We start from the raw sequence: 13,333 nt of genomic DNA on the forward strand, positions 1-13,333 counted from the left end.
TTTCCACTCAGTCTTTAGCAAATAAGCTTTATTCATTCTGTAGAAAAATTATCTCCATAGCTATTCGCTATTGTGATCGGTGCTATCTGGTGAAACCTGACCGATGTCATCACTGCTCAGTCTGTGATAAGTATGATTTTTCCGTTCATATAAAAAGACTTGAAATTTAGTAAGAATGTACAGTATCTTGCTGGTGTATCTTTTTGAAACCATTTACTTAATTTTGTTTCACAGCTGCATCTTGAAGATGGATCACCACTGTCCATGGTATGTAGTAACTTAGGATGTTGAACACAGAGGAAGTGCAGAGAAATGTATTTTGAAGAAGAAAAATGCCTGACAATAATATTAATGTGGAAATACTTAAGTAATATTGCAAGAGTGAGAATGCGAGTGCGGTATTTCTTTTATACAACAGTTCTATAAACACACACTTAAGATTGAGTGAGTGACATTTCAGATGCAATGCTGCCAAATGTTCTGTTTATTTTTGCTCCACTAGTGGAAGTAGATCCCAAAGAAGACACAATCACTACACAGCATGTCAACTAGCTGGCTAGCTAGCTAACATTGATCGGTGCATTCTCATTAAAGGTGCTTCTGGTTCTAGAATTTAAAAAATAAATAAATAAAATTGATATATCGTTTGCCATGTTCACTGATGTTTCTAACACTACTGTAGTAACAATTTTGAACTAGGAAGTGGAATTTTACATAGATAACACAAACGAGCAGAGTGATACAAAGAGTGAAACGTCCCTGTGCGGTTGTAGGAAATATAGGCACTTTTGGAATGTTGCTCGACCAAACAAATTAGTGGACTGGAACTAACTGTTGTATAAAAAATGGAATAAACTTTGGCCAACTGAGAATGATATGCAAGCCAAATAAGCTTGACTTAACCTTAATGATTAGAAGATTGTTTCTTAAATTTCAGTCCTTTTTTTTTTGGGCTATATTTATACATAAAGATTGAATGAATGTTTTTTGTCTTCTGACAGGGTGAACAACTGCGTGGGCTTTTCAAACTACAAGTTTTTTACACTTTTTCTTGCGTACTCTTTGGTGTACTGCCTGTTTATCACTGCAACAGACCTGCAGTACTTTATTCAGTTTTGGACTGTAAGTATAAGTAATTTCTTCTTCAAGATGTCCTTCAATTGAATGGGTAGCTTAGGTAACATGATTAGATTGGAGTTCAAACAATGACCCTAACCCATAACTGCATCATCACTTATTTACCGCAGTGCATTATGGGCGATCCCCGGAGTCAGCTCCGCCGTATTGTTTTGCTTTCGCCTTTGTTAAACACTGCATTGTTCTGTGTAACGGGTTTTAACCGTGCCTAAAGTGAATTACTGTGTCTCCACAACAAAGAGAACACCTAATTTGAGCTTTTATCAGCTGCCAGTGAAGAAGAAGAGTAGAAAGAAATTGATAAGTTTAATCTGCACCAAAAACCTTTGAACTGAATCGAAATGGACAAGTGTTTGTAGTTTACATTTCTCTGGTGGGAAAAAGACGTACTTAAACTGTGACCCAGCAATATTTCCATGGTCTGCGGAATGGCCTTTGGTTATAGAAGATTATAACAATCGACACTGTTTATTGTCTGAAACTAGTGATATTCCAAAGCCTGTAAAACACAAGCATTCTTCAGCCTTTGCCTCTCAACATGCCGAAACGCTCGGCAGCCAAATGAGCCTGTCGGACCGATAAAACTCCCAAACCACGAAGGGTTCTTTTTCGGGAATGTATAATGTTCAGTGTACCTCACTAGCAGCATTTATTGAAGAAAACGCACTTATGCTGAACTTGACACGGCAGATCATCAGGTTTTCAAAGTGGTGTTTTTTTTTGGTAATGTTTCCTGATATCAAGTTTTGTTTAATTTAACTAATCACTCATTTATAAATGTTTTGATGCTGTGCATCTGGGCCCCGGGATCACGAAGCAATCTTCGACTTAAGTCAACAGTTGATCCCCCCCCCCCCCCCCCCCCCCCCCCCCCCAATAATAGTTTCCCTTACTGCATCTGTAACTTTCATTGTGCTGGATCAAGATTAAGTACAAGGCTAAGATTTCATTAGAACAAAGCTTCTTAGAAAATGGTAAGGAATAACTGAAGATTAAAAGAAACAAATTTCGACTTATGTCCAAGATTGCTTCATGATCCAATATACATCCTCAGTAATAAGACACTCTGAGATTTGATGATGTTGTACAGTGTGGTAGACTTGGTCTAGACTCTTACCTTCTCACCAAGCTTGATTTGGATTCCGATTTTCCTGCTGTAAACCCTCGACATGTTATCCACCTCTTTTACGGTAAATCACCAATTTCATTCTCTTCCATGACACACATTCACTCACTCCAATCCCTGTCACTTGTGATCACAGGGAACCCTGTCATGATGCTTCTGGCGGCGGCGTGCGGCACGGGTTGCTAGTTCAGCCTCACAGCTGGCTCGACCCCGTCATAGGTTCTGGCGCTACTTGTCTCTGTTTTGTCTCTTCTTACCAAGTTGTACTGTTGATGGCAAATAGCTTCAGATCATCTTTCGCGCAATCTTTCCATCTTTTTTTTTTTTTTTTGGCCGTCCACGCTCCCTGATGCCATTCTTTAGTTCTCCAAACAAAAGTTGTTTTGGGATGCAGTCCTCTTCCATCCTTGATACATGGCCTAACCACCTTAGATGATTTGTTCTCAGCATTGTCTCCACAGTTGTTGAGTTGGCTCTTGACAGTACCTCTTGGTTGGTGATATGTTGCCACCAGTTGTTCATGATGCGATGCAGGGACTGTTGGTGAAACACTTCTAGTCTGTGGGTGTGATTAGCTAGGGTGGCCCTTGTTCATTCTGTTCTTCAATGTCTCTTCCATGACAGAGCATGGCAAAATCGCTCCTCTCGCATCGCGCTCACGTAAAATGAATCTGATATCCATCATATTGCTCGACTACCGACCCCGGCTATTCCCCGCAATGCATTGTGGTAAACAATTGATGAAGTAGTTATGCTTGGGGGGCTATTTTGTTGGTCAGATTAAAAAAAAAACTCTTAAAGCATGAGGATGTTAAAATAACACACTGTTTTACAGAATGCTTTCAGAGAAGGTCTTTTGGTTAACAATACTCTTGATTAACACTGCTTTAGGAAAGTGTTGTACAGAAAACCTAGCATTGTCTTAATGGTCATGATGCTTGTTTTCATCTTCATACATGTATTTTCCTGCAAGGTGGATGGTAAAACCCATGAGCGACTTAAACAGTACTGGGTAGGAACTACTGGGTCAAACAGTCAATGACTGATTCATTAATAAGATTCTGATAGACTCCTGTAGTGGCCTTAGCTGCAGAGCATTTCAAGATTTAAGCCAGTGCGTTAGCTGTTGAAATAGGAAACATGCTCTAGTGGGTTATAGTTTTGCTACTTAACAATTTCTATTCCAGTTTCCTAAATTCTGAAGTTGTGCTATGTGCTATAATTGGGACTCCTTTTTATGGTTTCATGTCATTTCTCAGAACGGCCTGCCAGACACTCAAGCCAAGTTCCATATTATGTTCCTGTTCTTTGCTGCCTCCATGTTCTCAGTCAGTCTGGCTTCACTGTTTGCTTATCACTGCTGGCTAATTTGCAAAAATAGATCCACCCTCGGTAAGTGACTTGACCTTAAGCATCAAATTATTAGAATTGTTTGAAATAGCTGTTGATGAACTTGAAAATTTTGAGAATTTCTTGCTTTATTATCCCTCTGGCATATAATGCAGGGAGATCAAACTATTGCTTTGTCTGTCTGTAAACATTTTAGTTTCCGGAGCATAACTCTCAAACTATTAGGATTTTTTTTTTCATAAAACCTGAAAGTCATGTTAAGTGACTAGAGGAGTTGTGCCTTTTGACATTTTGGGATTTCTGTGATTTTTTTTTTTATTATACAGTGGTGCATGAAAGTTTGTGAACCCTTTAGAATTTTTTATATTTCTGCATAAATATGACCTAAAACATCAGATTTTCACACAAGTCCTAAAAGTAGATAAAGAGAACCCAATTAAACAAATGAGACAAAAATATTATACTTGGTCATTTATTTATTGAGGAAAATTATCCAATATTACATATCTGTGAGTGGCAAAAGTATGTGAACCTCTAGGATTAGCAGTTAATCTGAAGGTGAAATTAGAGTCAGGTGTTTTCTATCAATGGGATGGCAATCAGGTGTGAGTGGGCACCCTGTTTTATTTAAAGAACAGGGATCTATCAAAGTCTGATCTTCACAACACGTCTGTGGAAGTGTATTATGGCACGAACAAAGATTTCTGAGGGCCTCAGAAAAAGCATTGTTGATGCTCATCAGGTTGGAAAAGGTTACAAAACCATCTCTAAAGAGTTTGGACTCCACCAATCCACAGTCAGACAGATTGTGTACAAATGGAGGAAATTCAAGACCATTGTTACCCTCCCTAGGAGTGGTCGACCAACAAAGATCACTCCAAGAGCAAGGTGTGTAATAGTCGATGAGGTCACAAAGGACCCCAGGGTAACTTCTAAGCAACTGAAGGCCTCTCTCACATTGGCTAATGTTCATGAGTCCACCATCAGGAGAACACTGAACAGCAATGGTGTGCATGGCAGGGTTGCAAGGAGAAAGCCACTGCTCTCCAAAAAGAACATTGCTGCTTGTCTGCAGTTTGCTAAAGATCACGTGGACAAGCCAGAATGCTATTGGAAAAATGTTTTGTGGATGGATGAGACCAAAATAGAACTTTTTGGTTTAAATGAGAAGCGTTCTGTTTGGAGAAAGGAAAACACTGCATTCCAGCATAAGAACCTTATCCCATCCCATGGTGGTGGTACTATCATGGTTTGGGCCTGTTTTGCTGCATCTGGGCCAGGACAGCTTGCCATCATTGATGGAACAATGAATTCTGAATTATACCAGTGAATTCTAAAGGAAAATGTCAGGACATCTGTTCATGAACTGAATCTCAAGAGAAGGTGGGTCATGCAGCAAGACAATGACCCTAAGCACACAAATCATAGCCATTTGGTACCAAACTTCAGCTTGGGGTTCTATACCGTGTATACCGTTTTCAGGTCTGTTGCACATCAACTTCCTGTCTACCGACGGAATGTATTTACGAAACACAGGGTGGATTTTGACGCTATTTCAAGAAGCAAAATGTTATTTCAAAATGACAGTTTACCAGGATGCTGTTTGAAATCCCTGAAGAGAACACTGCTCTTTACTCACTTGTTTCAGGGTTAATTATTTATTGAAGTCAACATTCATAATAAGTGTCCTATTCCTTCAATCGCTTGCATTCTGATATAAGTGAGAGTGGGGGGGATACGTAAGTGAGCAGTAGCTCACAGTTGATCTTGTTTTTTTTTTTTTTGTATTTCCATGGCAACCAATTCGACAGGAAAATTTTGGAGTGGGGTTTCATGTGGGGGCCGGGGGAATATGTTATCTCCTGATGACTCTTGTTTGCTGAAGCCTACATTTGGTGTGATCTTTATCCGTGTTTCTCATGTGTGATTGATTGTGACCCAAGGAGATCCTTCACATCAGTGATATGTAAAGACTGAATGGGCTGTACCCATTCAATGTAGAAGCATTTCGGCTATAAAACCTCTTAACTGGCGCTTTAATACTATAAGATCTTAACATAATTTTAGGACACACTAAAAATATTTGAGTGTGTACTCAAGATCAATTCTTGAATAATTTATTTGGGGTGACAGCATTGCAGGTTTGTTTTATACAAAGACATTCTGAGTTGGGGAGCGTACTGTATGTCAGTTGTCTGTGTTTAAATGAAAAAGAACCTCAGTTCTCATTTTTATTTGCCTCAACACTGTTTAGCAGTCTGGATGAAGTCTTCCAATTGAAGCAACTTGCTTATAAAGAAATAAGTTTTTGAGTGTATCTGTTTTTATTTTCTTCACTCCGTGTATCTAGAAGACTTTATATTTTATCTTCAGACCACAACATGTCATTTCCTTCCACTGTGAATTAGAAAGTGGTTACACTTTTTGTGAAACACACTAGGTTTCCAGACCACAGTTTTTAGCTGAAACAGTGCTTGTTTCTCAGGACGGCATGTGTTTTTTGGTAAAACATGACCCCATGCAAACAGAATGACATTTGGGGAAAAAAGTGCAAGTATGAAAATGCCATAAACCTCTAAATCAGTATGACTGGGCTTATAGAGTTGTGCAGAGTAGGTCTTTAGGAAGCTCCTTCAGCACCAGTAGGGTTTTTAATCACGTCCCCATTGATTTTCCTTCTGAATACAGGGGTATGTATTTGCAGGCTTGAGCTTTTAGGTTGACTCGACTTCTTGGGACTCTAACAAACTTGAAGTTAATAAAGTACTGAAATGACCCTTATGATGATGAGAATTACCCCAGTGGTGAGGGGAGGTCAGTAAGGGCAGGTTAAATATATCGGCATTAGCACACAGCTTCTGTTACAAAGTTTAGATTAAGGGTGAAGTAGAGGGACAGAAGTACTGGATGTCTGCTGTTGATTGCACTCTTACAGATGCTGCCTGAAATGTAGCTATAGAGGCAGTGATGTGTTTCCACCCCTGGCAAAAATTATGGAATCTCCACACTTGGAGGATGTTCACTCAATTCTTTTTTTGCTACGAAGTAAAAAAGCTATGACAAATTTGCAGAAAATTTTTTTTGTTGAATAGCTGAATATTCTGGTTTTGTGAAACATGCCTCAAACAAGAAGAAGCAGACTTTGTCACATGTACTCTCAAGCACAGTAAGATTCGTCCTCTGTATTTAACCCATCTGAAGCAGTGAGCACACAAGTGAGCAATGAGTACAAACATACCCAGAGCAGTGGGCAGCTAGGCTACAGCGCCCGGGGAGCAGTTGGGGTTTAGGTGCCTTGCTCAAGGGCACTTCAGCCCAACCTTCAGGTCTATGGCTACCCCGTGTTAACCTAACTGCATGTCTTTTGGTTTAGCTTGTTTAATTTTGGCTTGTTAATATTGATGAATGTGTGAGTTTGTACAGATCAGATAAGATATAGAGAAAAAGATCCATTTATAGTCACAATTTTTGTCTTTTATTTGGTTTATATCTAAACCAGCTTGATGGAGAATATTATTTTTCATTAGCGAAGTCTACGCCTCAAAGAATTCAGGCCGTCATAAAAGCCCGAGGAGGAGCAGCCAAGTACTAATTTTTAATGGGGAGGCCATGGCCTAAAGGTGAGTTAGAGAAGCAGTTTTGGGGCCAAAAGGCTGCTGGTTCGATTCCCTGGACCACCAGGAATGGATGAAGTGCCCTTGAGCCAAGGCTCCTAACCCCCCAGCTGCTCCCCAGGTTGTTCTGGGTAAGTTGTACGTCACTCTGGATAAGAGCATCTGCTAAATGCCGTTACTATAATGTCATAATTTTATTTATCCATCCATCCATCCATTATCTGTAGCTGCTTATCCTGTTCTATAGGGTCGTGGGCAAGCTGGAGCCTATCCCAGCTGACTATGGGCAAGAGGTGGGGTACACCCTGGCAAGCCACCAGATAATCGCAGGGCTGACACAGAGACAAACAACCATTCACACTCACATTCACACCTACGGTCAATTTAGAGCCACCAATTAGCCTAACCTGCATGTCTTTGGACTGTGGGGGAAACCAGAGCACCCGGAGGAAACCCACACAGACACGGGGAGAACATGCAAACTCCACACAGAAAGGCCCTCACCAGCCGCTGGGCTCAAACCCAGAACCTTCTTGCTGTGAGGCGACAGTGCTAGCCGCAACACCACCGTGCCACCCCTATTTATTTATTGACTGATTGAACGAACGATCCACATTTGTTTCCTCAACACTGAGTGAGTCCATATTTTTTTTTCTCCTTCTATTTGATCTGGAGAACAAACTGCCATTAATTAAATTGTTTATTTTTAAAAATTAAAAATAATTTAATTTGTTTGAGCTATGTTTCACGAAGCCAGAATGTTGAGCTATTAAACACAAATTGTTTTGTATAAATCTGATTTATTTTTGCTCTGAAGTTTAAAAAATAAAAATAAAAAAGCTGTCTGAACATCCTCCAAGTGTGATGACTCCATAATTCTTGCCAGGGGTTGAAGGATAGCTTGTGTTGTAATGATGATAAATGTTAAATTTATGTACATTTATTTTTCATATTTAAGGTCATTTATTATTTCTCCCCCTGAAATCACTTCCATCCTCAGAGGTCTTCCGTGCACCTGCCTTCCTTCATGGAGCTGACAAAAATGGCTTCAGTCTTGGAGTGAGCAAGAACTTTCGCCAAGTCTTCGGGGACGAAAAGAAATATTGGCTTCTGCCTGTTTTTTCTAGGTATTTCAGCTTTCAGATCAATATTGCACATAAAGTGCTCTCCACAATTATTTGCACCCGTTGTAAAGGTTAGTGAAGCATTAGAAAAAATCCACTTTTTGGTGAAGTAGCTTCATCTCACGCTGGAAAAACAAAAGAGAAAACGCCAATCTTTAATTGAAAAACTTATTCAGAGAAAAACAAATCCCTGATTAAGAACTAATTATTTTCAACAAAAACATGTGCAACTGTTATTTGCACCCCTGCATTTAATACTTTGTACAATCTCCTTTGCCAGTAAAACTGCACTGAGTGTCCTATAGCATTTGATAAGGTTGGAGATACAGAGCAGGGCGTCTGGGACCATTCGTCTTTACACAATCTCACCACATCATCCAGGGTCCTCAGCCCTCTCTTGTGCTCTCTCCTCTTCAGCTCACCCCACAGGTTTTCAATGGGGTTCAGGTCAGGGGACTGAGATGGCCAGGGCAGAAGCTTGATTCTGTGATCAACGAGCTATTTTTGTGTTGATTTGGACTTTTGCGTCGGATTATTGCCCTGCTGGAATAAATAAAATAATAATAAGTTGCATTTATATAGCGCCTTTCTCAAACTCATGGTCGCTTTACATAGGTCAGAGAAAACATCACCCAAAAAAAAGAGCTGCTAAAGAGTGGTTAGTTTATGCACTGGTGGAGAAGTGTTCATGAAACCATGGGTGCAGATCCCGGGGGGGATGGGGGGGACATGACCCCCCCCCCCCCCCCCCCCCCCCAATTTCTGAAAAACATGAATTGTCCCCCCCAATAAAAATCCCCTAAATTATTCAAAATTGTACAAACAAATGTATTTTCAGACAAATGATTCCCTGTGCAGTACTTTTTGAATGATGTGGCGAGCCTCTACGAAGTTGTGATTTATGGTTGCATGGTATGAATTGTATACGGGCAAAAAAAAAAAAATCACTTGTGTCCCCCCCCCCCCCCCCCCCCCAATCCTGACATCGGATCTACACCCCTGCATGAAACAGAGAGGTTTTGAGATTAGATTTAAAGAAAGGAAGAAAAGAGTAGTCACGGAGGAGTTGAGGAAGGGAATTCCAGAGCTTGGGGGCCATTGGCACTGAAGGACTTGCCACCCAGGGTAGAGAGTCTAGTGCGAGGAACAGCAAGGGGATTATAAGGAGGAAGATCCAATGATGACCCAGTTTTAGTTTCCTGGCAGAGGCAGCCAGATTTAGATTTAAAATGTCCTGGTATTTCATGGAGTCCATGATGCCATGTACCCTAACAAGGTTTCCAGGGCCATTTGGAGGAAAAACAGCCCCAAAACATCACAGCACTTCCACCATATTTTACAGTTGGGATCGGGTTCTTTTCATTTTATAGCCATCATTCTTTTTTTTTTTTTTTACACCAAACCCACCTTGAGTGTTTATTGCCAAAAAGCTCAAATTTTGTTTCATCAGACCATAGAACATGGATCCAGTCAAAGTTGTGGTAGCAGTTTGCAAAATTCAGGTGCTTATGTTTGTGGTTAACTGACAGACGACTGCATTTTCTTGCACACTTTCCAGATAATCTTTTGGTATGAAGGTGGCATCTGATGGTGGTTTTGGAGACTTGGAAACCCCAAGATTTGACTTTTTCTTGTAATTCACCAACAGTGTTCCTTGGGGGATGTTTGTTTGTTTGTTTGTTTGTTTGTTTGCCTCTCTTACCATCCTCCTCACTGTTATGGGAGGGCAGAATAAACTTGCGTCCTCTTCCAGGCAAGTTTGTAACACTTCCAGTTGGTGTCCATTTTTTATTATTGTGTTAACAGTAGAAATGGGCATTTTCAGGTGAGTAGCTATTTATTTATTTATTTAAATAACCATTCCCTGACTTATGAAGGTCAACACACTTGTCCCTCATTTGGTTTGTGTGCTCTCTTATCTTATCCATGTTGATGGATGACTAAGGGAATTTGGCCTCTGTGTCACCTCATATTTGTTCCCCAGTTCTTCAGGAAATCATGGATTACAGCTTGAAAGTTCCTACACACTCCAATCAACTCAACAATGTACAACTTAAATTGGAAACATGCTTCAGTTACATTGTGTTCACTATAATTTCCAGAGCTGCCAGTAATAGTGACACGTGTTTTGGTTGAAAATAATTTTCTTGAGAGATTTGATTCTCTGAATAAATTTATTTAAATTAAAAGTTGGATTTTTTTTTTCTTTTTCTTCAGTGCGAGATGAAGCTACTTCACCAAACAGTGGATTCCCCCCCAACCCACTTTACTAATTTTTTCAAGGGGTGGCAATAATTATGGAGGTTGCTGTATAGTGATTGGTCAGGAAGATTCTAAAACACATTGGGTTTCTTTGTGGTGATTTTAGTCAAGGCGATGGATGCTCCTTCCCCACGTGTCTTGTGAACCCTGACCCAGAACAGCCTGCTTCACCATCTGGACATGCTGTCAAAAGGTCCATGTCTTTGTATAAATTATCAAGATCAGTGGATTGTTGACAGGGGTGTGGTGAGGGTTTTTTGTTTGTTTGTTTGTTTGTTTTTCTTTATTTAATTTAATCTCCCAAAAATAAAACCAATGGCTTCACAAAACAAGATCTTCAAGCATCTGCCTAGATATTTGGCTAGATATTTCTGATTCTATTACTGTATATATAATATCCACACTCAAACATGCCTACGTTAGATACACTACGTACATGCATATCTATTTTTAATGACATTCACACCCATATTTTTGTGTCTTTTTGCTGATTGCTAGTGATGGGGAAACTCCTCAATTTCCTGCTAAACCTCTGCGAGAATCTCAAAGCCGACTGCTGAGCAATGGACAGACGTGGACTGAAGGTGATGAGACGGAGGAACAAGACCGAGAAGGTGGGTTTATACAGCAGAGCTAGATTTGGGGGCTGGAGCAAGGGCTAGTGTTCAGAGGCACTACAAGCAGCAAAAGTATGAATAATACAAGACAATAAAGCTTGCATTAGAGTTGCAGAAAATAATAATGGAAAATAATAGTTCCAAACTCCCTGCTTATTGCCATCATCAGCAAAAATTAATATAAAAAATGTAAGTGAAACAATAGTTACTTTGTTCTCTGCTAAGTCTTGGTTTGAAAATTGGCACTGTTCCCTTACAATTAATATCTGGTGACTCCTCCATTGGAGTAGAGGGGTCCCTCCCGTAACGTCTAACAAGGCTGGAGATGCTTGTTGAGGGGTTTTAGACGATGTGTTTTATCTGGCATTTGTAAAACATTGTTTCTGCAGCTATCTACAAATCTCTGAAAGCATTGGAATGGCAAGACTAATCTTTGTTTTTGCTATATACTGAAAACATTTGGGTTTGAGAACCAAAGACAAATGAGCCAATTGATCAGAATTTCAGCTTTCCTATCATGATCTTAACCAATACAAAAACTGGAATGTCTTGGGGAAAGAAAATCAACTGGTGTACTAACCACCAGACATCAAACAGGAAAGCAGTTGATGACAAAAACATTGCGAGAGCTATAAAGAAAACACTGGGAAACAACAGTCTGTGACATCACCAACAAGCTCTACAGGGAAGGAGTGACTGTATCAAAATCATTGTTTGAAGAAGACTTCAGGAGCAGAAATGGAGAGACCACACCACAAGTTGCAAACCAACAAAGCAGGAAGAATCAGAACGCCAGATTGGAATCGCAAAGAAATGCAGACATGAGCCACAAAATTTCTGGAACCCAGATTAACCTCTACCAAAGTGTGGAGAAAGAAAGGATCTGCTCATGGTTCCAAAACATACAGGCATGGTGGAGGTAGTGTCATGGCTTGGGGTTTCATGGCTGCTTCTGGAACAAGCTTACTAATATTTATTGATGATGTAACTCCACACAGAAAGGCCCTCGCCGGCCCCGGGGCTCGAACCCAGGACCTTCTTGCTGTGAGGCGACAGCGCTAACCACTACACCACCGTGTCGCCCTACACAAACATTGTCTACCAATTTAAAGAGAAATACATTCAACTTAATTGCAAAGGACTTTATCATGCAGCAAGACAGTGACCTAAAACACACTGCTAACTTCATCAGGGGGTAAAAAAGTGGAAGGTTTCAGACTGGCCAAGTCAATCAACAGACTGTAACCCAATTGAGCAGCATTTCACCTCCTTGAGAGGAAACTGAAGGGGGGGGGGGGGGGGGGGGAGTCCTTCAAAACAAACAACTGAAAGAAGCTGTGGTACAAGCCTAGAAAAGCAACACAAAAGAATGCAACAGTTTGGTGGTCAGTGGATGGCCAACGTAATGCAGTTATTGCAAGCAAGAGATGTGCAACCAAATATTAAGTAGTGTTTACTATAATTTACTTTGTCTGTTCTGCTGTGGCACAGTGGTGTAGTGGTTAGCACTGTCGCCTCACAGCAAGAAGGTCCTAGGTTCGAGCCCAGTGGCTGACTGGGACCTTTCTGTGTGAAGTTTGCATGTTCTCCCCGTGTCTACGTAGGTTTCCTCCGGGTGCTCCGGTTTCCCCCGCAGTCCAAAGACATGCCGGTTAGGCTAATTAATTGCTCTAAATTGACCGTAAGAGTGAATGGCTGTTTGTCTCTGTGTCAGCCCTGCAATGATCTGGCAACTTGTCCAGGGTATACCCCACCTCTCACCTATAGTCAGCTGGGATAGGCTCCAGCTTGCCTGCGACCCTGTACAGGATAAATGGTTACGGATGATGAATGGACTTTCTGTTCCTATATTTTTGCTCACCTAAAAATATAATTGTCTGCCATCAAAGTTGCCATGTTGTAAATTGCTTTACATATCGAGGTGTTAATATCAAGAAATGAAGTCTGAAATTCTGATCTATTGTCTCCATCTTTTGATCTCAAACCCAAATGTCTTCAGCATCTAGCAAAAATGAGAGTCGGCCTTGATGTTCTAATACTTTTTGAGGGGACTGTATGTGTTGATCATCTTGTTGAAAGGTTCATCTACAGCCAAATCTAAAA

General features: G+C 40.5%; 1 protein-coding gene across 2 annotated transcripts in view; it reads left to right on the forward strand.

Annotated features, from left to right (window-relative positions):
- Positions 1–13,333, forward strand: part of zdhhc2 (zinc finger DHHC-type palmitoyltransferase 2) — a 36,896-nt gene that overhangs the window by 18,926 nt on the left and 4,637 nt on the right. For both annotated transcript variants that reach the window (XM_060927853.1, XM_060927854.1), the window contains exons 5-11: positions 61–130; positions 235–267; positions 1,002–1,122; positions 3,523–3,655; positions 8,228–8,354; positions 10,720–10,806; positions 11,112–11,227. In XM_060927853.1, the coding sequence (XP_060783836.1) occupies positions 61–130; positions 235–267; positions 1,002–1,122; positions 3,523–3,655; positions 8,228–8,354; positions 10,720–10,806; positions 11,112–11,227 (687 nt within the window). The remainder of the gene's footprint in view (positions 1–60; positions 131–234; positions 268–1,001; positions 1,123–3,522; positions 3,656–8,227; positions 8,355–10,719; positions 10,807–11,111; positions 11,228–13,333) is intronic.

This window comes from Neoarius graeffei, chromosome 8 (genome assembly GCF_027579695.1).
Source record: "Neoarius graeffei isolate fNeoGra1 chromosome 8, fNeoGra1.pri, whole genome shotgun sequence".
Lineage (NCBI taxonomy): Eukaryota > Metazoa > Chordata > Actinopteri > Siluriformes > Ariidae > Neoarius > Neoarius graeffei.